Here is a 20,398-nt window from a genome sequence, read left to right as displayed (position 1 = left end):
AGGAACTAGTGGATGACGCGACTGCAGTCTGGCCACACTGGGTCGAATTTCAGCTGTGTGTGTGCGGGTAGAATATCTCCGATACTGCTAATTCACTCATCTATAACGGAGATGTGTCGTAGTTTCTGAAGAACTTTATTACCAGAAGTAGCGTTTCAGTCTTGGTAAGTGCGTTGCCGTTTTGCGCCATTTTTCTGCTTAATTTACGTCGACGCTAAGGTTTCACTTAGGTCTCATGTTGTCTAAACTGTTGATATATCCTTGAATACAATTCTTAATTTTGTTCTCAATTCAACAGGGAAGCTCAACTTCGCTGTATCTGTTATTTACAGTGTGCTTCGTCGTTACACAGCGCACTGAACTGCCGCCGGATCATTCTGGAAATTGAATCTTTGGGGCCAGCGTCCTTTGGCCAGACCTACTTACCTTTGCCAAAATGGGCGACGAAAACACGGAAAGGCCGACTTCAGCCACCCCACGCGGTTTGTCGGAAGTTATTGTGAGAGCAAATTTTATAATAATTTGCCTGCGTACCTGCACAGAACCTCCCTTTTTACCCTTGCTTATCTAACTCCTGTGCGGACAATTTTTTTTTTTTTTTCCAGAGCCACATGTCTATCCACAAGATCGAAAGCTTGCTGTGGTTTACGCGCATTTGCTCGGTCGTGTTCACTCTGCTGTACATCATTCCATTGCTTGAGTGAGTAGGCGCTTTCCGTACCTCGTCTTCCTTTTCTTCGCTGTGACACTACTGTGGAAAAACTGGTAATCCTTGTTTTTTTCACCCCCTCGTTCCAGTACCAACCCATACACATGCTACCAGCGAGCTTTGATAAGCAATGCTGCCACAAGTGCACTGCGGCTACACCAGCGGATGCCGAGCATACAGCTCTCACGCATGTTCCTGAGCCAGCTTCTCATTGAGGACAGCTGCCACTACCTTTTCTACTCTCTCATTTTCCTGTTCGCCCAACCCATGACATGTATCCTTAAGAGAGGGTATTTTTTTGATGCAGGGGTAATTTGAAAACTAAATTTTAAGGTGCTTGATGCAAAAGAAACAAAATTGATGAAATTAGCAATGGCTGTGGACCTGCGTGAATATTTTCGTGGAAGCACAGAATCAAAGTAAGTCATTGAGTGCAGCCACAGATTAATGTTCATTTAAAAAGCCAGCACATGTGATGGCACTTGCTCAGTATAAATGTGTTGAAGCCTTGACCTGGACTGCAGTGGTACTGCTGCCTGTGTTTCTTTTCTCCTTGCTTCACTCGGCAAGCTTTTCGCTGACCCTGCTGGACGTAAGTACACCCTCGTTAGAGCTGCTGTCTTGATGTGCATGTCTAGAAGCTCACGCTGAAATTTTGAATATTTTTGCATCTATGTAGAAGTTTGGAGGCCGTTCTGGTATACTTGGCACCTGGTTGGTAAACCTGCTGGACCACCAAGGCAGGAATATTCTCCGTCTCGTGGCATTCACTGAAATCTTCCTCATGCCACTGACAGTGTTCAGCGTTCTTTCGTACGTATCATCAAGGCTTTTGTTTCCTGTTCATCAGAAAGAGGAATAAAGCTGTTTTGTCATCATGAAATGCCATAAAACTTAATAGTAGCAGTTTATGTGCAGGAATTTATTTACCCTAAAGGCCTAGAACTGGGCATTGCATAGGAGTGGAATGTTTCAAAGAAAGCTGCATCTGATTGCAAATGATAGGGACGGTACAGGAGGCAAAGTTAACATTTTGGTATAAAAGAAGAATAAAGAATTGGGGGGGGGTGCAAACACATTGGTACACAAAACAAGCTCAGCCACTGTTCAGCATATCACGAGGAATAGCAGAGCATAAGTAAAGCAAAAAGGTAGCGACAAAATGTGATGGCATTCATAACACACACAGGAATCAAACACTGTATAATGCATTTTCTGTGTTCAAGAACGTTATTAAAGCTGCTTAAAAAGAAGATTACTTGGTATGGCTGGTGATGCTGGATGGCTGACGATGCTAGATGGCAGCGCATTCCATTCATTTATTGCCAATATCAGTGCTGACTTCTGATATTTTAGTGTGCGAGCGGAAATCGGGCGGACTTTATGTGCATGATCAAGGTCAGCTGAGCAATGGGGCTCGGGAAAAATATGATTTCAAGAGAATGGCTGGTCGCTATGGTATAACCTATGAAAGAATGACAACTTTGCAGACTGTCTACGCTTAGCAAGAAGTTGAAGATTAAGGATGTGCTTCAGGGCTGGTACACTTTGATGACTTGACTAAGATGACTATGAATCTAGCTGCTTTATTTTGCACTGCTTCCAGAGCATTTGTGTATATATTGTGGGGGCTCGTACCACTCTGTCCCCTTTGGTTTGCTTCCCCGCAATGTGTCCTCCCTCTCCCTAGTTACCTTAACAGTGGAGGGTGCGGGAGACAGCATACTGCCTCTTCGGCTCCGGAACGCGGACACTACGTGCGGTTGTTTAGGCGCGGCACTCAGCTCTTGTCCAGCGAGAAATTACTGCATATTTTTAGAATATGAGCGCCTCATTTGTAGCATCATCCACATGAAAGCATTTCTTTATGCCTTAATGCACCAAAGACTAGTGGAGATCCATGCATTGGAAAACTTGGTGTATAAGATTAGCCCACTTTTTATTGCTATGGAGCTGTGTTAGTACTGAATCGATTTGTTGGCAGCTTAGGGAAGACCAGGAAAAAATATTTATGGCTCAATACAAAAGACAGTTTACTTCCTGGCTCAAAATACTCTTGTCAAGATATAGTTCACTCTGACTTGTGTGAACAGCACATTTGATACCTTTCTGGTGTGCATTTTTCGCGCAGCCTCTTAAATACTTTGCCTGTTGGTAGCACTGTGAGCATGCTATAGTCTGTGGCATTTTTCTTTGCAGTGGGCGGAGCAGCTTGCTGACTCCATTTGTCTACTATCGCTTTCTAAGCCTGCGCTATGCCTCTCGTCGCAACCCTTACACACGGTAAAAATTCCTTTTGTCTTGCAAATGAATTTTGTTGATAGCATTTACAGTGCAGGAAACCAGCTGCATGCTTTGTACCTTTGTACAAATCCTTTTACTGCATGCATTAAGTTTTTTGAAATTCCTCTCGCTCTCGAGGTAAGTGGTGTCCAGTACAAAGTGTCCAGTGCTTTAGTTATTGACTTGGAAAGCACTCTTGCTGTGTTAAAAACTTCTCAGTGGGTGGTAGGCATTTCGTTTCCACTTTTGTAGGTGTGATTCACTCATTTGTGAGTGTGTTCTCATGAAAATGCATTGCTGTGTAGGCTTTTAGTAGGATGAGACCTTGTTAAGGGTGGAGACAGGTGTTTTGGTAGTGAATGACGCTTCTGTAGTATGAAGGTGGGTAGGTGGAGAGGTGGATCAGGGGTGGCAAAGATAGCATTATGTGAACTGTGGGTCTGGAAGAGGTAATCAATTGAGGCTTGATATCATTAGCACTCTGGCATTTTAGGTAACAAACTTGCTTACTTACCTTCAAATCCCGTCTTTAGTTGGCACAAAAGGTGGTCAAATTATTGAGCGAATATAGTTAAATGTTTTCTCAGATTTGTTTTAGTATTCACTTGCGTGTTGTCTTTTCTTTTTCTGGCTTGAGTGCTCATGTATGCATTACATATATTTTATATCAGTCTGCCTGGCTTCTTCCCTTGCGACATGAAGGTGGACAGGCCGCACGCAAATCTTTATTTACAATACTCTAAACCCATACTGAGCTGTAATTGGGTGAAGACGAATTGAAAAAAAAAAAAAGTACAATTCCATTTGCTTTTCAAAAGTCTCTTACTGAATTGGTGGTGTGAAAAATATGCGGATCAAGGTTATGCCATTCAAGAATGGTGTTTCGGGAGAAGCGAGTATTTGAAGACATCATCTGTATGCAGTGTATGTGGCATGATAGAAAAGGGGTGATTAGTAAGGAAAGCAGTTTGGCTAGGGGGTGCTTGTACAGAGTGGAGTCTAAATTATATTGTCACAAAGCAGCTAAAGAAACTTGATGCGAGTTATTTTTCTGTAGGTGGATAGGTCGAGATGTTAAGCTTGGATACATAGAGCTGTCACTGACTTGTGTACTTTCTTATTTTTATCGATCTGATACTGGTGATATGGGTCCCATATTAAAGTTGCATACTGTGTTGTTGGTTTTACCATACTTTAAGATGCCTGGCATTACTGTACTTTAATACATCTGCTGTTGAATGTTTTAGCTTCAGTTTGCGGTGTGAGATGAGGGACTTCAAAGTGAGTTCTCAGTGCAACATGAAAGTTAGAACTTAAAGACTAAAAACATATTTTTCCCCTTAGCTGCCCCAAACGCTAACCATTTTAGACCTCTTAATGCAACAGCATTCAGGGCTCCGTGTCACAAAAAAGACTGGAGTCAGCATCATATGGGCCACCTAGGTCACATGACTTTGTGATGTCATCACAACCTGCTCACCAGCAGGTGGCAGTTAAATTAATAATTGATTGTGAGAGGTTTGTCGGGAAGAGAAACCTGAATCTCATAAGCCCCACCAGTGGCAGCACCTACCATCGCAGGGCAGTAGCACGTCGCTTAACCACTGCACCACTACACCAAGAGTGGTATGAAGACTCCAAGGGATCTATGAATGTAAAGTAGAGAGTGACCAATTCCACCTGTGTGCATTAACCTATTAATGCTATCACGTCATACCTTTAAGGTGCTTATGTGTTTTTGTACACACCTATGTGCTTAATGAACTGAGAGCTTCTTCTGGGAGTGTGCTGCACGTAGCAGCGACATTTTAATTTCATACAAATGTGGCACTCTCAGGCTGCAGTATTAATAAACAAGATTTGTAAATAATTATCACAACTGGGATATTTTTCAAGACAGTGAACTTGGCAGATCATTCTTTGACATTGTCATGTAGACAGGTTTTACGATCTCCAATTAATTTTTTTTTTCTGGCTTTTCTAGTGATATAAGCATCTTTGAAATAAAAAAACTGAATACTGTCAATTTCAGTGTTGTAATTTCCAACTATTGTGACACTTTGTGCATAGTCGTGCATATACCTGTAAAAAATTAAATGATATTTTGCATTGCAACACGAGCTATTGTGTTTTTTTAGACCTGCAGAGACTACTAGGGCAGAATTTTTTTAAATATATAGTGAGCAACATGAAAAAGAGTATAGGCACCAAATGTTAGTTGTGTTTTCTGTCTCTAAAATGACGCAGAGCACAATAGAAAACATAGACAGCCATGTGGATTGCACGAACAGTTCGTAAATTGAATTTTTTTCCCTCGTGCTGTTTTGGTTTCTGTTTCAACAACCAAAGTACGGCTGTGACGTACAAGACATGTTCAGGTCACGTGAATCATACAAAAGCTGCAGAATGGTTGCTACTTTCTTCGTAGTAATTTACATCAACCCTTAAGCAAGCCTGCTCAAGAGTTGGAATAACAAGAAATGAACAAGCAGCGATTATATCACACTTTTTGCATGCCTCGCCTGACCTAAACAAGTCGATTACTTCACAGCCACCGTTCAGCTTTTTAAACCAAAACCGAAAAAAACATGAGAAAAAATTATAAGTTATTCAGCTGCCACAGGTGAATTCCACATCGTGACTCATGTATAGGGTTGTCCAGCGCATCACTCCAAAGTAAAAAATCTGCATCCAAAAACTTGGCATCTCTACTTCTTGAGAATTTAGGAGGAGTAACAATGAAATATTCTGTAGCAGTGGCATAATCAAAGCTACATTAATGAAACTTGGCACAAGTAATGCACAAAAGTAGTAGATACACTACAGTCAAAAATTTGCAGAAAAATTTGACAGTTTAGTTTTTTTTTAGATTTGTTCCTTTTCTTAAGATATTGCTCTTAACAGAGCATTGAAATTAGCAATGCAGAAAGGTGCATTTATGTTGCAGAAGCGAAACTATAATCTGAGACAGCTTAAAGGTACCCAGAAAGGGAGTCTCAATAAAGGTGCGATATGTCTGGGATGTTAAAAGACGACGGTTCATAATTATCCCTTAGCAAGAATTATTTTAATGCATTTTGTGGAAGCTGAGTTATATGCAGACAAAATTTCAACTTCCGCGTCTTCGCGCCTTTCCCTCTCCTCTCGCACGCCAAAACGGCGGCGCTCCTCCGCCGGCCTCACTCACTCGGCCCCTCCCTTATCCCTTACCTCTGCCGGCTGCGGAACGCGTGGAGTGGCCGCGGCCGCAGTAGCGCATGACGTCTGAAAGAATTCAGCGCTGTGAACCAATGATTACCACCGGCTGCTGAAGTCATTTGCAAGACGCAACGTCGTCTGCCAGGTTTTTGCGCAAAAGCCCGGCACCGCACGTCGCCTCGAGGTGCGAAAGCGGGGATTTTAAAAAATTTATTGTAAATTTCCCGCTCGCTTTAGAGGTCTCGTACGCGGCTTGAACACTCGGTGGCCTGTACTCTACATAGTGCAAACATTTTAAAGCCAAGCTCAAACACCCCTTTCTGAGTCCCTTTAAGTCTGCAGTTACCACCATATAGAATTCCTTCGTGGAAAAAAGTAGTTCGCTGTTAAAGCTTTCCTTGTTATCTAAGGAAAAAGCTAACCTTCATACTAAATTATAACCAAGAATTTTGATGCCTCTGACTTGTTTGATATTAAACATTAAAAAGCCGATTTTGCTTTATGTTGTGATTGGTTAGCAGGGGTATACAAAATGCCACAGGCCATGTCTCATTGTTACAAGCTGCTGTTTAAATTATGTTCTGTTTAGAATTTGAAGCCTACACCAAAAACTGCGTTTTCTAGAATTGTCATTTTCATTTGGTGAATTCGTATAAATCTAGTTGCACTTTTGTAACATAAATGAGCCATTTCTGAAGAAAAAAAAAGGTGAATGTGTAAAAAACAAAAAATTCCTGTAGCTTATTCTTGTGCATTGTTTGTGCCAAGTTTCATTAATGTAGCCTTGCATACACCATTGGTATAGAATATTTTATTACTACTCCTTCTAAACTGTCACCTCACCTAAAAGTACCTGAAAGATCACTTTCGAAGTGTTCCAAATTTTGAAGGGAAAAGTACTGGTCACACTTCTGACACCAGTCTGTGTCCCGCTGTTTCAGCTCCTCGTAGTCAAGAAAACGATGTCTTTGAAAATGCTTCTTCAAACGTCAAGCCGGAAGGATGTTACTTGGGCAGTGTCCGGAAAATAGATAAGATGGGTGGTTTCTATATTCGAAACTGCATTTCTGTATTGTGTCTTACGCAGAATGGGGCATGTGGGCTGAGGCACCATCATGAAGCTGCAGATTTCCACCTTATTTTTTTCTTAGTGCTTTTCTTTGATGGTTTCATGGAACTGAACAAGCACCAGAGCATATTAAGTCTATGCTGTCATTATCTTTAGTGCATGTGTAAAATGAGAATGTCCTTGTGCAGCTGTCGACATTATATCCCTTCCTGGCATGATCTTTTGCACCACTAAAAAAATTCTGAAATTTTTTGCCCCCCAGGACTGTTTTTCATGAACTTCGTCTGGTGACTGAGCACTACGCGTCCAGGCCAGGATGTCCTGCATTCCTGAGGAACCTTCTGTTCAAGACGATAACTGTGCTGTCTCAGCTGGCTCCTCCAGTACCCCAGTAGGGAGGCCTGCCACTTCCAGTCTGGATGATGCCTCTGGACCACAAAGCATGTTGCGGTGGGGCCTGGGTGGAGGCATACCACCTGTGCCCTGTGCAGCAAGAGCACCAAACCATGTGTTGTGGAGTCATTCAATTTTTGTGGGCTTTCCCACTCTTTTTATTTGGCCTTGTGCATGTCATATCCTTCAGCAGAGCTGTGAGGAAAGAATAAAGAAAGGCAGTGTCAATTTTCCAGCCATTCTCATGCCTGCTGGCACATTCGTGCTCAGTGGGTCAAGGTTTGAAAGGGTTTGTTTGCAGTCAGGGGCACCTTCACTCTCTCTGATGTGACCGTTTTTGTTTCTGTCCTGTTGTTTTTTCTTTAGAAGATCAAGCTGTCATTCTGATAACTGTCATACTGGCTTAACTAGCTGCATCTGTAACAAACTATGGGGAACGGTCATATGAAAAATGCATTTTCCACCACGCATCAAGTGAGGAAAGAGTTGGTGGTGGTAATCCCGGACAATTCTGTATGTGCAGCTAGCTCAGTAAATGTGTGTGGTAATGGGCTACCAGGAAATGTGTACACCAGCACCACAATGAATTTTCAGTGTCACTCTCCGTGAAAATCGGGAGTCGTGTGTCGAGTGAGAGAATATACTATTGTGTGGTTGTTGACTTCATCTGAGAACATTTGCAAATAAACTATTACCAAAACGGCTGTGTTTGAGGAGTACTTTTTCTAGTATACGAAAGTGCCCAACTATTTCACTGTAGTTGTGGTTTATCATGTTTAAGCTTGCTCTTGTTTGTATTTGCTTTGCGTAAGTTCTTTACCTCTGAAAAGGACTGCACACTTTGCTGCATCATTATATGTTAGCACCCCTCTGCTGACCACTGCTAGAATGTGTGAAATGAGTCGTATTCATTAAAAGTTGTTACCTGGACATATTTGGTAACCTCGTCGAGAGTCCAATCACGACCACCTTGGCTGTCGGCCTGGTCATCGACACAGTCGTAGACACGGTCCATTTTCTGGAAAAAGAGTATTAGGTAGCATGTAATCAGTTTTCAAAAATGGCAAGAATTTTGTTTCTTTGCCTATAGTTTTTTCCAGCTATGCATGACTGTATGCTGTACTGTAGGCAAGACTTGGACACTTACTCTGCTGTCGTCGTCACAGAGCATGTCAAAAAGTTGCACAGTTATGCTGCTCATTCTGTACTGCCTCTGGAGGCACTCTGTCACAATGGCTTCCAGCTGAAAGTGCAGTTGTGTGCTTCATTACCATTGTACTTGCGTAATAGAAATACTGTGAAACTTACTTCAATTTCCATTCGGTCACCAACACAGGCAATAGCATCCTTTCTGTCCACTGCTTGCTCATATTTACCTGAAAAGAAAAGCTTTTAAGGAAGTAGCAGCGCCAGGGTATTTGCATTAATGCATATTTGGGGTATATAAGTTGAACGTAATAATGAATATTTAGCAGTTATCTTGGCAAGCTTATTCCATGGTTCTGAGGTCTTAAATTTTTAATTGTGTAGGATAGGAACAGTCACCCATTCTTGTTAGTGAAAAGTAAGCCACCAGTTGGCCCTTTCAGGTGCCATTTTTTGTTTGCATCGAAAATATTTTTCCGCTCCAACAGTATTTTCAGGCCTCAAGAAAGACAACTGGCTAGTTTACCAGCACAACATGCATAGCGGTTAGATTTTACAGGGATATGCAGAATTTCGTAAAAATTGTCACAGTGGTCGGAAATAGCAAGACAGAAATGTGAAGATTTGTCAGGTAAGCATTCGAGGGATTTTGGAATCACTTTGTTTCAAAGATGCACATGGCACTTGGAACTGAGGAGAAAAAATGATGTTATCGGCAGCAAAGCCTGTGTGCACAAAAATGGCGGATGGCGTGCTACCCTGGTCATTGTTTCATGAAATATTAATTACTGCATTCGTTACATCGCATAAAAACCCAAGTTATTTGCTGCATGAAGGATAATAAATTCACCTGAAACAAAACAATCACTGCTCAGAAAAAGCTGTGCATTCGCTTTGTACAATTGCATCTTAAAGGCTTAACTATGAACGTGAAGCTAATCCTAAAATTTTATATATAGAACTAAATGTTGCGTGTTCTTTATACAAGCTTTCGTTGTTGAGATAAGCATAGGTGATGTGAGAAAAGACGGGATTGTGTTTCTGCACATGTAACATGATTAAGCTAAGACTTGTGATCTGCTTGTTGTACAGTTTACCTTTAATCTTAATTTTTGTGCTGTCATGTAGGATGTTCACGAGGCATGTTCGCAAAAGATATGGCTTTCTTAATACTGGCTGGACTTATTCAACCTCGATACATTTATGAAAACATGAAGTAGGTATTTTGACGAGTTCATGAAGCAGTAAGCTAAAGATTATAGGATTATTGTCGGTCAGATGTTTCCGTGAGCGTTTTGGTAGCATAACAGCCTAACCACTTCATATATCGCGCAAAAGACGTACAGCACACATATATAAGAGCTGCAGTTTATACGTCAATTGTTTAGTCATTCGTTAACCCGTAGCAAGCTGTTGGGGGCATGTAATGGGCCCTCGAACAATTAAAATGCGCTTGCTGCGGTCAGGGTTCGAACCCGCAACCTTCGGTTCTGCACAGGGACTCTGGAACCTTTTTTTGAGAGGGGGGGGGGGGGGGGGGGCAAGACTTCGAGCTTATTTTGTTATTTATTTATTTAATGCACATTTACATAATAAATTTTATTTACTTTTTTATTTTTCACTCCGGAACTTTTTTTAGTGGAGGGAAAGACTTCGAACTTATTTTGTTATTTATTTATTTAATTCTCATTTTCATAATAAACTTTATATTTTTATTATTTTTTATTTTTCAAAGTTCAAAGGTTGATGCAAACTGTCACGTTCTGGTGACGACACTCCAGCAGTCAGGAAGACAACGAAAAGGCTTCCAAAAGAAAGGAGCCGACTCGCGCCCACTAAGAACTGAATGACACGGCGGCGGCGATAGCCACTGCTCGGCGGTCATCAAGCGGAATGCCTGCAGTTCTTGGCCGCGCTCAATTTAAAGCTGGCAAGGAACCTTCAGGATGAAGAACTAAAGGTAACTACAACAATCTGGAAAAATGTAGAAGCATTTGCACGTGGCCACGATCAATTGAGATAAGTCTGGCCACATCTCGTATTACAAAGCAAACTGATAAAGCTGCGTGCCGGCGGTTTTGAGTGCGAACGAACAAACGGTGCAAAGATTCACGGCAATATAAACCGAATTGAAATGGGAAGCCTTACGCACGAGGAGTGATCAATTGCATTTAAAAAAAATTGCGCATAGTTTGTTTAAATTCTGCTAATCATGATCATGTACACGGATCAGACAGTCGACTTCTGTTGGGACATGACTGGTTTATGTTACTCTTATACGAAATGCTTTACAACGTGCTACGAAGCCAAGTAGCTCAGCCCCACTGTGCTATAGAACTGAGGCGTTGCAATTGTCATAAATCTGAGCGAAGTGCAAGAAATTAGAGACTGGGCGGGGGGTGGGGGGCGACCGCCCCCCTTGACACCCCCCCGTTCCGGTGTCCCTGGTTCTGCAGCTGAACGCCAATGGACCATCGGCTGCGAGTGGCCACATAAACATGACAGGAGGACACATCGATCACCGTGTCATTTAAAACTGCGGGGTTTAACGCCCCGAAGCGACATGGTCATGAGGGCCCGGACGCCGTGTATTGGAGGGCTCCGGATTAATTTATACGGTTTGACGTGACATCGCACGGCACACCAGTGCGCCTTTTTGAGTTTTGCCTGCATCGAAACGCGGTCGCCGCGGCAGAGATTGAGCCCGGGTCCTCCGGCTTAGTTGACGAGCGCTCTATCCACCGATCGAGCTACCGCAGCGGGTAAAACCAATTGAGCCACCCTGCTCCACTCTAACCTCTCCTTGTACTATAGTTGTGCCCATTCCCGCGTTACTCCGAAGAAAGCCAGAGACATGCAGACGCGTGTCTGCATGTGCGGTTGCATACTAACGGCAGATGGTGGCCATGAGGTCATCAAACGGCAGCTCTTCCTCGCGATGCTGGGCATGGGTCCTCAGGGCGACAACGAGAACGAGCGTCGCCACGATTGACCTCATGTCGTCCGGCAGTTCTCGGCATTGCACGTGGCCCACATGCTACCGTTTTCGTTTTTTACTTCACATTTACTGCCAACTTGTCAAATTGTGACATATAATCAGCGATACGAGTAGTATCGTAGTATAGTTCGCTTTAAGCTGCGTTACTTGATTAAATTGCGCGCCGTCGTTGTAGTCGTTGGCAAACGTGTTTGCAGAGGTTTTTTTTATTTACGGCCTATTTGGCGGGTAGTCGTGAATATAAGAGGAATACGCAACGAATAAGAGTGCTGAAATGGCTATTTTAACTTAATAAATCAACAAAAATCACGACATGTATATACGCTTTTTCACAATGATAAGCACACGCTCCGAACTATTTTGAGTATCGCATTGCGCGCAGCGGAGCAACTGCCCATTTACCCACCGCGCAGGTAGCCACGGTGGACACTGGTAGTTTTATGATGATGATAATGATGTTCTCAACGATTATGGTAACATTTATACTGAGCGCTGTCGGCGCTAGTCGGCGTGTTCGGAGGCGTTTGATTGCTGCGTTCTGTTCTGTGTTGACGTTTTTTACTGATCTTTTAGAGTTTCCACGGCTTCTACTGCCGTGATTTTTAAACATGCTCACATCTAAAACATTTGTCAAGAAAACGAAGAAGGGGAACGTGCTGAAAGTTGTGAGAGAACATTACCTTCGAGATGACATTTGGTGTGGTTCGAAACTGTGCACAAAATGCAAGCACGAAGATCCTAATCTGGAATCAACGCCTCGCAGTTGTAGCGATCTTTTCCCATCGCCCCACTACGTTGTGCCCGATACGAACGTAGTTCTGCATCAGGTATGTAGCCTAGGTTTTCCCAATTTTGTAACTTGGTAGGTGATCAAGACAGCGGTTTTCGCGAAGCGTTGACGCTTTTAAGTTTCATTCACGCTAAAGACGCGCACGGATTTTTACCTTGCATAATTCACATTTTAGCTCATCTTGTTCTAGTATCCCGGGCCCGAAGTTTCCAAGTGCTGCTAGGAACTCTTTGTCGGCACTTTTCGCTCACCGAACCAATTGCATAAAGACTGACGAGTGAATAACGCCTTTTCTGAAGTTTTTCCTAAAAATATCTGACCGCGCGCAAGCGTTGTGTTCAAGTATTGCAGTGCTCTTTAACGGTATTTCGCAGGTTGATGTCCTGAAAGACGCTGTCTTCAAGAACGTCATCATATTGCAGACAGTTCAGCAAGAGCTCAGACACCGACACGCCCCTGCCTACAATGCCATTCGTGAGATACTGGGAAACAAGGATCGGCACTTTTTTGTTTTTACAAATGAGCACCATAAGTGAGTAATTGTCTCATGTCTGCATTGTGATCGTTGGCTGACCGAATTCTCTTTTTTCATTAGGGAGACATACATAGAACGTGAAGCTGGGGAAAGTGCCAATGATCGGAATGACCGTGCTATCCGCGCAAGTGTCAGTTGGTACTCTGAACACCTGACTAACAGAGTGGACATTGTGCTTCTGACAAATGATGAAGAAAATCGATGCAAAGCACTGACACAAGGCCTCAAAGCATGTACCTGTGTGTACCTGTCTTCCTAATGTTTCATTGATTAAGGTAGTCTTACCTGTTAACATTCCGCTTCTGTGCTTTCCCACTGTTGCAGTTGCGGAATATGTTTGCAGCCTGAAGGATCACCCGGGCCTTTTAGACAAACTTGCGAAACTTGAACTTGATGAAGCATCCGTAAGTGCCTTTCTCTCTTGGTTCTTGCAGCCAGCACATGTGCTTTATCTCTAACAATGTCAAAGTCAGAATAACGAGCAGAAAAACAAATTTTGACATCACTGCGGTTAAAACTGCAGTTGTTTGTTGCTTGCTCTCTCTTATGTTTTGGCAGAAAAGGGCTGATGCTCGTGGTGGTATCTATCCTGAACACTTACCTCAAGCAGAACTGCACCTTGGCATCAAAAGTGGTCGCTTCCAGCAAGGAAAATTTCAGGCTAGCCGGGAAAACTACTTAGAAGGAAGCGTCGTGCTGGGTGACGATGAAGAATCTCGCAGTGTAAGTCAGTGCATATTAATTCTGAGTTTCTTTTTTTGTGCAGCATGAAGTGCTGAACTCTATTGCTTGACTAGAGGAAGCAGCACTAAAAGTTGAGAACGAACACAGAAGCTGACAGGAGAGGCACCGAGCTACTAACAACGTATTGAGAACAATGAGCAGCTTTTTAAATGTCAACCAGAATCCACATGACACCAAAAAAACAGTAAAAGAAACGAAGCAAAGAAATTTGAACATGTGCTGAGAACAGGTTTTGTTTGATTCGTTGCTTAAATTTCGTAAATGCATTCATTTCACTACATGTCGATTGCCTGGCTACATCAGTTTGTATTGCACGCGTAAGAGGAGTTGTCCCTCTGAAAGCACCATAGTTGGTGTATTTTGCTTTTTGTTTAGACAGTATGTAAGGACCTGTTTTACAAAGAGAGGTAACATCTAGCTGTCCCTTGTTTTTACATGTGCACCTAGCTTTTCACTTGTCACTATTCAGGTCTGGCAGGTGAGGGCAAATATGATGATCAATAATTGCTAGGGAAAGGAATTTCAGAAGAAGTCACATAGAAAATTCACAGTGGTTTGCTTGTTATTGCATTGGGCATGAGAGGTTTTAACTTAAAGCATATGTTTTGTGTCACAGAGGCTTCTGAACCTCCCAAAATGAGTCGAATTCTATCCTTCCTATTCTAACATTCAAGCTATGCTCTGAAATCACTTGAGTTCTGTGACCTTATAATTCTTGTTCCTTTCATCTTCTGCAGGTATTGATACAAGGTAGAAGCAACCTGAATCGAGCTGTTCATGAAGATTTAGTTGTGGTGGAGATTTTTCCTGAGGATAAGTGGTCTCTGCCATCTGGACTTGTTCTCGTTGATGAAACACAAGATGATGAAGACAAAACAGTGAGTGAACTCCCTTTCTGAAAATGCGAGAAGGAAGAAAGGGTGGAAGGTGATGGATGGCCAGATCAGATTTTGCTGATTCCCATTAGCACGGCTAAACTTTCTCTTATGGTTGACATTGGTGTAGATCAGACGTCAGCCGGCTCATATAGATTCCATGGCAAAATGTAGGGCTAAATTGCTGAACCAAAGCTGTAACAGCTTTTGTTGATTAATGCGCTAAGCCGTTAAGCTCAGCTCTATGATTTTTTTTTTTTACATTCGAGTGCCAGCGCTCACTGCTTGTGGTCCATATCGCACGACTGGCAATCACAACATTGGTAATGTGTGAGCAGTGCTTAGTACTCAAAGGTTGCGGTCATGGCTCACGCATTCATATCTGTTGTGGCCCAGCTGAGTGTTGGGTACATCTGAAATTCTACACGTGGTACACGATGCACTCTGACCAGGAAATTTTACAAATTCGTATCATCTTTCGTATCATCCCGAAATTCAGATCAATTTACTGTACTTTCTAAGCTGAAGCAACAACTTGGAAGGAAAAGTCGTGTAATATGAGCTGTCACGAAATCTTTAAGATGACATGGTGGCTTTTGAGGCAGCGCTGCGTTCAGTAGCTCAGAAACTTGGATCTACCGTAAAATTCCGAGCAAGCACCCCCACCCCCGCAAGTCGAAATTACTGGAAAAGTGTGGGGGGGGGGAGGGGGGGGGGGGGGGGGGGGGGGGGGGGCTATCCCAGATTGGCGCCGAAATTCAAGATGGAGGCGACATTTTCCCACCAGAAAAAAAAAGCGCAGTGCACATGGATTTTTAAACGTCCTGCCATTCTTTCCCGCTTGAATAACGCATCATCCATGCATTCACTAAACACCGGCGTGCCATTAGTCAACTTTCTTCGAAGTTTTGCTTTCCCGTAGCAACTTCTCAAAATTCTTGTCCCATTCCCGTATACGTTTCCAGTCAAACTTGAAGTCTCGAGACGTTTGGCAAGCGTTCCTTCCGTTTCCCCAATGCCATTGTATGACACCGTTTCTTCGCCACTATGTACGAATGCATTGCCGACTTGACAACGCCAAAACAAGGCAAATGGCGCGTGACGAACGGGCATGCGAATGGCTTCAAACGCAGGATTGGATTGGATTCTTGGACTGGATGGGGCAGGCCAGTGTTGCCTGGGCGTGGTGCGTGATAAGGGCATGGAGAGAGAGAGAGGGAGGGATGAGGGGGCGCTTTCCTGGAACGGCGCGGAAATGTGAAATTAACAGTGAAGTTAGGGGGGTGGGAACTTGCATGGGTGGGGGCGCTTGTTCGGAATTTTACGGTAGGCTTGAGGAAACTCCTGGATACTGTCACTCAACACATTTTTTTTATCAGGACGAAGACGAACCGGTGAAGCTGAACCCTAAACCTGCCAAATCCAAACGAGTTCCAACTGGTCGCATTGTAGGCATTTTGAGACGCAAGTGGAGGCCCTACTGTGGAATTCTAGCACCATCTACAATTAAAGAGGTATGCCTTGCCTTTGTTTACAACCTTGTGCTACATTTCTTAGACAAAAAGTTTTTGTTTTTGATGAACTCAGTGCATTACATTTGCAAATTTCTCATGAAATTTAGGTTTCATCTCCCCACAGATCTGCTGCTGTTAAAAAATTAGCAGTGATGCAGAGGGGATCAGTATTGTGAAACAGTTTTGTGTAAAAGTTTGCAGAAAATGGGACCATAACCCAAAGTGGAAAGCTTACTTTTAAGATAAAGGTTAAAAAACACTGGATATTAGTAGACTGCACAATTGTCACCACACTCATCCGTCGAGTGACTATGCCTGCTAGCACCACAACTTATGTGGCTTGCGAGATGGCTCAATCTTGCTGTAGGCCTCTCCCTTTCCTGCTGAAATGCAGGTGCTCTATATTTGTCTGTTCACATCATTTTGCAACATAGTGTGATAGCTTAGTGTGCTGTCCATGGTTGATAATAGACTTAGCACAAGAGAGTGCAGTGTTGAGAGAAAACATTTTTGTTTTGCATGTCCAATAATCCAACAGTCTTGTTGGGGATAGAACGAGCGTGTAGTACTGAAGGTCATGCCTGTAACAAAGCATGTTCTAAGTTTAGCAAAGGACAAGGGGCCTCTGTATTTTTTGTGTGTAATTTTCACCTCTTTTTTGGTGGCTTCTTTTTGTGCAATTATTGCAGTAAACCTTGGAATCAGGCTAGTTCGTGCTCAGTATTGACAAGCACAGTGTGAAAAGGATGATAGGGGAAAGGTATTTGTATCTTTTGCATTGTGGTTGTTGAGAGAAGTATAAATTGTAATTGATTCTTTGTTGCAAAAGTAATCATTTAACGGTTCATAGTAGTTTTACTCATTAAGGAAGTAACCCACAGCCTTTTGAATTCCAGAATGGTGTCTTGAAGATTTGTTTCTTAATGCTGACTTAGAATATAGCACGTGGTGTCTAGCGGCCTTCCCTAAAATTTTTCAAATGGTTCTTTTCGCAAGTAATGTCTGTTGAAGTTACAGGGAATAAAGCAAAAGATAAGACTTCATTCCGGAGCTAGGTCTGTCTTGAGAAGAAAGCTGATGTTTGGCTTTGTGTTCTTCAGGCGACACGGCATTTGTTCGTGCCTGCAGAACGAAGAATTCCAAAGATCCGCATCGAAACGCGGCAGGCAGAAACACTCTGTCGACAGCGCATCGTTGTCTCCATAGACAGCTGGCCAAGAGACTCGCGGTACCCTCTGGTGAGTGGCAACCTAATTTTTGAGCCCTCCTGTATTCTTTACGCTCACTGCTGGGACGTGTGTTTTTTCTCATTTGCTCATGGCAGGAGAAAATGTCAGTGATTTTTGTGCAATATAGAGGGCTTGCACGCGCACTCTCATTGATTTAATTTTTCTGTAGTGCTAAAGGTATGTGGCCAAGGACTGCAGCTTACCCAGGTTTGTCCTGTGTGATGCATGCTTCCCGTGGCATGCATCTGGTATCGCATGCACACATAATAAAAGCAGCGCACATGGAACAATATTTTTATTATATTGTATGATCCATTTCTAAAGCCCTGTACCTTGCATGAAATGGCAGGCTGACATTGTAGAAATTGTTGGATCAATTATTGTAGCGTTGTATAGCAGGTTGCAGTTTTGAGCCATGTCATAAATATTTCTTTACTATGTTGTTTTGAATTTCTGTGAATTGGGAGATTACACAATTGATGGCGATGGGTTCACATGTCAATTGATGGTGATGGGTTCATGTGCAAATTAAAATGCAAGAGCTGCTAGGATTCACAAAAATGCACATGCCATCTACTTTTGAAATCTTTGTGTGAAGAAGTGGTGTTGAAGTGGACTGTAATTGGCCACCCGGTACCATAATCCCTTTCTAGGGCCATTTGGTGCGTGCTCTTGGTGAGATTGGAGACAGGGCCACTGAGAACCAGGTGCTTTTATTGGAGCATGACATCCCACATCAATGCTTCTCACGAGCTGTGCTGGACTGTTTACCTTCTATGCCTTGGACTATTGGACCCGAGGTTAGTATTAAGCTTTTGCTTCTGTGTTGCTTCTATCAGTACAATGCAACCCATTGCAAGGAAGTTCTGTGATGATGCTTCATTTATCAACTTTTAATGACAACTGTGATAATTTCAGCTATATTGCAGGAGTGTATAAAAACATGGCAGCCAATATGTAAACAATTCATTTGGCCTTTCAAGCTTTGCCTTCCTCATTTAGCATTGTGCTATTCTCAAAATGCAACTGGGAAAGCTTTTCATGCAAAGTTTGCCACAGTGCCTTTCCATAATGGAGCATGTTCATGCACACGTTTTTAATGTGACAGTTCGTACAAGTGGGCATGCCAGACACCTTTGACTGCATGTGCCAAATCTATTCCACCTTGAAAGTGCATAGCAGCACTTCTCTTTAGGTGTGAACAGAGTTGAAGAGTAGTGAAAAGAATCACCATATTCAGCTGCACTCAGTACAGGTTCTCAGTTGGGTTGTACTCTTACAAAGGAAACTTGTAAAAGGACTTTCTGTCCTTGTCCATGTTGTACTTAATTAAGCTGTTGCAGCGATAGGAATTCTTGTGTTTTTTCCACGTTTAAGTCTGCTGCTCCAGCTAGTGAGTTGTTGAAATTAACATGACACCACTTATCAGCTGCCAAAGTGTAACTATGCACACCTCTTTGAGTTGCCCAGTGGGATAAGCAAACTGCTGCAGCTGCTTTGTGTTTAGGGGGGAAGCAGTGAAAGGACAAAGGGTGGTCAGGTGGCCTTTGTGTAGCTATTTTTTTCATGGCACTAGGTGGCACATAGCACCCTTTGTGCTCACCAGGTCATTGTTTGCTGTAGTAGCAAATTACCCCGTGGTAAAAGATTTTCCACATTCAGTGCTCTTATGGAGGTTAAAGGGACACTGAGGAGAACTGAGGAGAGTGTCGACGTCTCCCACGGCTGCAAGGACCAAGTTATTTATTCATTTTTTTGCCACAAAAAAATGGATGGGTGCTCAAGGGCGGTCGCGTTTAAAGTTGGCGGCTTGAAACTAAAGCCGACGCACGACGCTTCAACGGCTTCCGCTAGATCCAACGGGTCCACTGGCCCGGGCTCTCTCGCACACTTGCATGTACCTTCAGATGTGTACTGTGAATGGATTAAATTAGCCGCGAGCTCGAAAATAACAGCTCCTCCCAACTGCCGAAGCTATTGAATTACGTCACAACGCGCACCTCGCCGCGGAGCCGAATCAGTTTGGCCAGGCCGGCGGCAGCTGGTGCACTCGGCGCGAAATAGAGACATGCTCCAAGTCTCCGCCAGTGCGGTCAGAGTGCGCCGAAGCCGCCGAACGCGTCGGCGGTCAAGCGCCGTTGGAGTATGGAGGGTCTCGCTTTGGCCGACGTGACGTCGCCGTGCAGCGCGCGCGCGCGCGCGTTACGCCGGAGCATAAACGCGCCTTAACAGGGCCTGTGCTTAACCGCTAACCAATGTATTCGGTGGCGGCATCTATGGGAGCCACTGAAACCCCCTGCCCACTCACTGAATAAAAAAAAATCCTGTGCCGAGGCTCGAAATCGAACCAGGGCCTTTGGCGTTTGAGGCGGAGACGTGACCACTCCGCTACGACGGCTCAAGGTATAACCATCAATAAAGGAGCATCTAGTGAATGCACCCTTCCGATGCCGAAATCTCTGCGCTTTCGCTACGTATATCCTGGCCTAACAGAGCTAGGCCATCAGCAATTTTTCTTAACTGCCTTGTACCTTGTCTCCCGTCCCTAATAAACGATTTCCGTTAAGTAGTTTGAAGTTGACTGACACAGCCGGGAATGTTTCACCGGGCGAGCGTGCGAAGACACAAGTGCTCTTTATACTGTGAACTGCCTTTTACGTTCACAGACCATTGTGCCATCATAGTTTTTCATCGACCGTGGCGATCATCTGACCAGCCTTAACATGCTCCTTCAAAGGTTAACTAGCACTTGAAGCGGCACTTGGAGTTCCTCTGCTGTTTTGCACTTGTATATCGAGGCGCGTCAAAAACGAATCCACGGGGCACGCAAAGCTCATAGACGCGAAACGCCATAACAAACCGAAACTCTCCTGGCCGCCTGTGGCGCCTCCAAGCATCGGTTTTCTTTGCTTCCA

The 20,398-nt window shown here is 43.5% G+C and overlaps 3 protein-coding genes across 5 annotated transcripts in view; 2 read left to right on the top strand and 1 right to left on the bottom strand.

Moving 5' to 3' along the window:
* The first annotated feature begins 13 nt into the window (after positions 1-13).
* On the top strand, positions 14-8,356 carry Kr-h2 (transmembrane protein 33-containing Krueppel homolog 2). Of its 3 annotated transcripts, none has more exons than XM_077662501.1 (8): positions 14-164; positions 353-499; positions 606-700; positions 799-983; positions 1,234-1,301; positions 1,389-1,522; positions 2,909-2,992; positions 7,522-8,356. In XM_077662501.1, exons 2-8 carry the CDS (start codon positions 437-439, stop codon positions 7,652-7,654), a joined length of 762 nt encoding a protein of 253 aa, XP_077518627.1. In that variant the 5' UTR covers positions 14-164; positions 353-436; the 3' UTR covers positions 7,655-8,356. The 3 variants fall into 3 exon arrangements, with proteins under 3 accessions (XP_077518627.1, XP_077518625.1, XP_077518626.1); XM_077662499.1 differs by having other exon boundaries at positions 333-499; XM_077662500.1 differs by having other exon boundaries at positions 299-499.
* LOC144128792 (uncharacterized) lies at positions 7,658-11,894 on the bottom strand. Its single transcript, XM_077662502.1, has 5 exons — positions 11,691-11,894; positions 8,961-9,028; positions 8,800-8,895; positions 8,578-8,670; positions 7,658-7,847 (listed from the first exon to the last, which is right to left on the bottom strand). The coding sequence occupies exons 1-5, from the start codon at positions 11,794-11,796 to the stop codon at positions 7,839-7,841; spliced, it is 372 nt and encodes a 123-aa protein (XP_077518628.1). The 5' UTR covers positions 11,797-11,894; the 3' UTR covers positions 7,658-7,838.
* A 380-nt stretch (positions 11,895-12,274) lies between these two features.
* Dis3 (exosome complex exonuclease RRP44-like protein Dis3) overlaps positions 12,275-20,398 on the top strand; it is a 37,814-nt gene continuing 29,690 nt past the window's right edge. The window contains exons 1-9 of the mRNA XM_077662498.1: positions 12,275-12,623; positions 12,961-13,118; positions 13,182-13,360; positions 13,446-13,525; positions 13,680-13,844; positions 14,603-14,743; positions 16,120-16,254; positions 17,355-17,492; positions 18,137-18,283. Coding sequence (XP_077518624.1) covers positions 12,405-12,623; positions 12,961-13,118; positions 13,182-13,360; positions 13,446-13,525; positions 13,680-13,844; positions 14,603-14,743; positions 16,120-16,254; positions 17,355-17,492; positions 18,137-18,283 — 1,362 coding nt within the window. The 5' untranslated portion in view covers positions 12,275-12,404. The remainder of the gene's footprint in view (positions 12,624-12,960; positions 13,119-13,181; positions 13,361-13,445; positions 13,526-13,679; positions 13,845-14,602; positions 14,744-16,119; positions 16,255-17,354; positions 17,493-18,136; positions 18,284-20,398) is intronic.

The sequence above is a fragment of the Amblyomma americanum genome, chromosome 4 (genome assembly GCF_052857255.1).
Source record: "Amblyomma americanum isolate KBUSLIRL-KWMA chromosome 4, ASM5285725v1, whole genome shotgun sequence".
NCBI lineage: Eukaryota > Metazoa > Arthropoda > Arachnida > Ixodida > Ixodidae > Amblyomma > Amblyomma americanum.
This window is presented reverse-complemented; position numbering and strand designations above follow the sequence as displayed.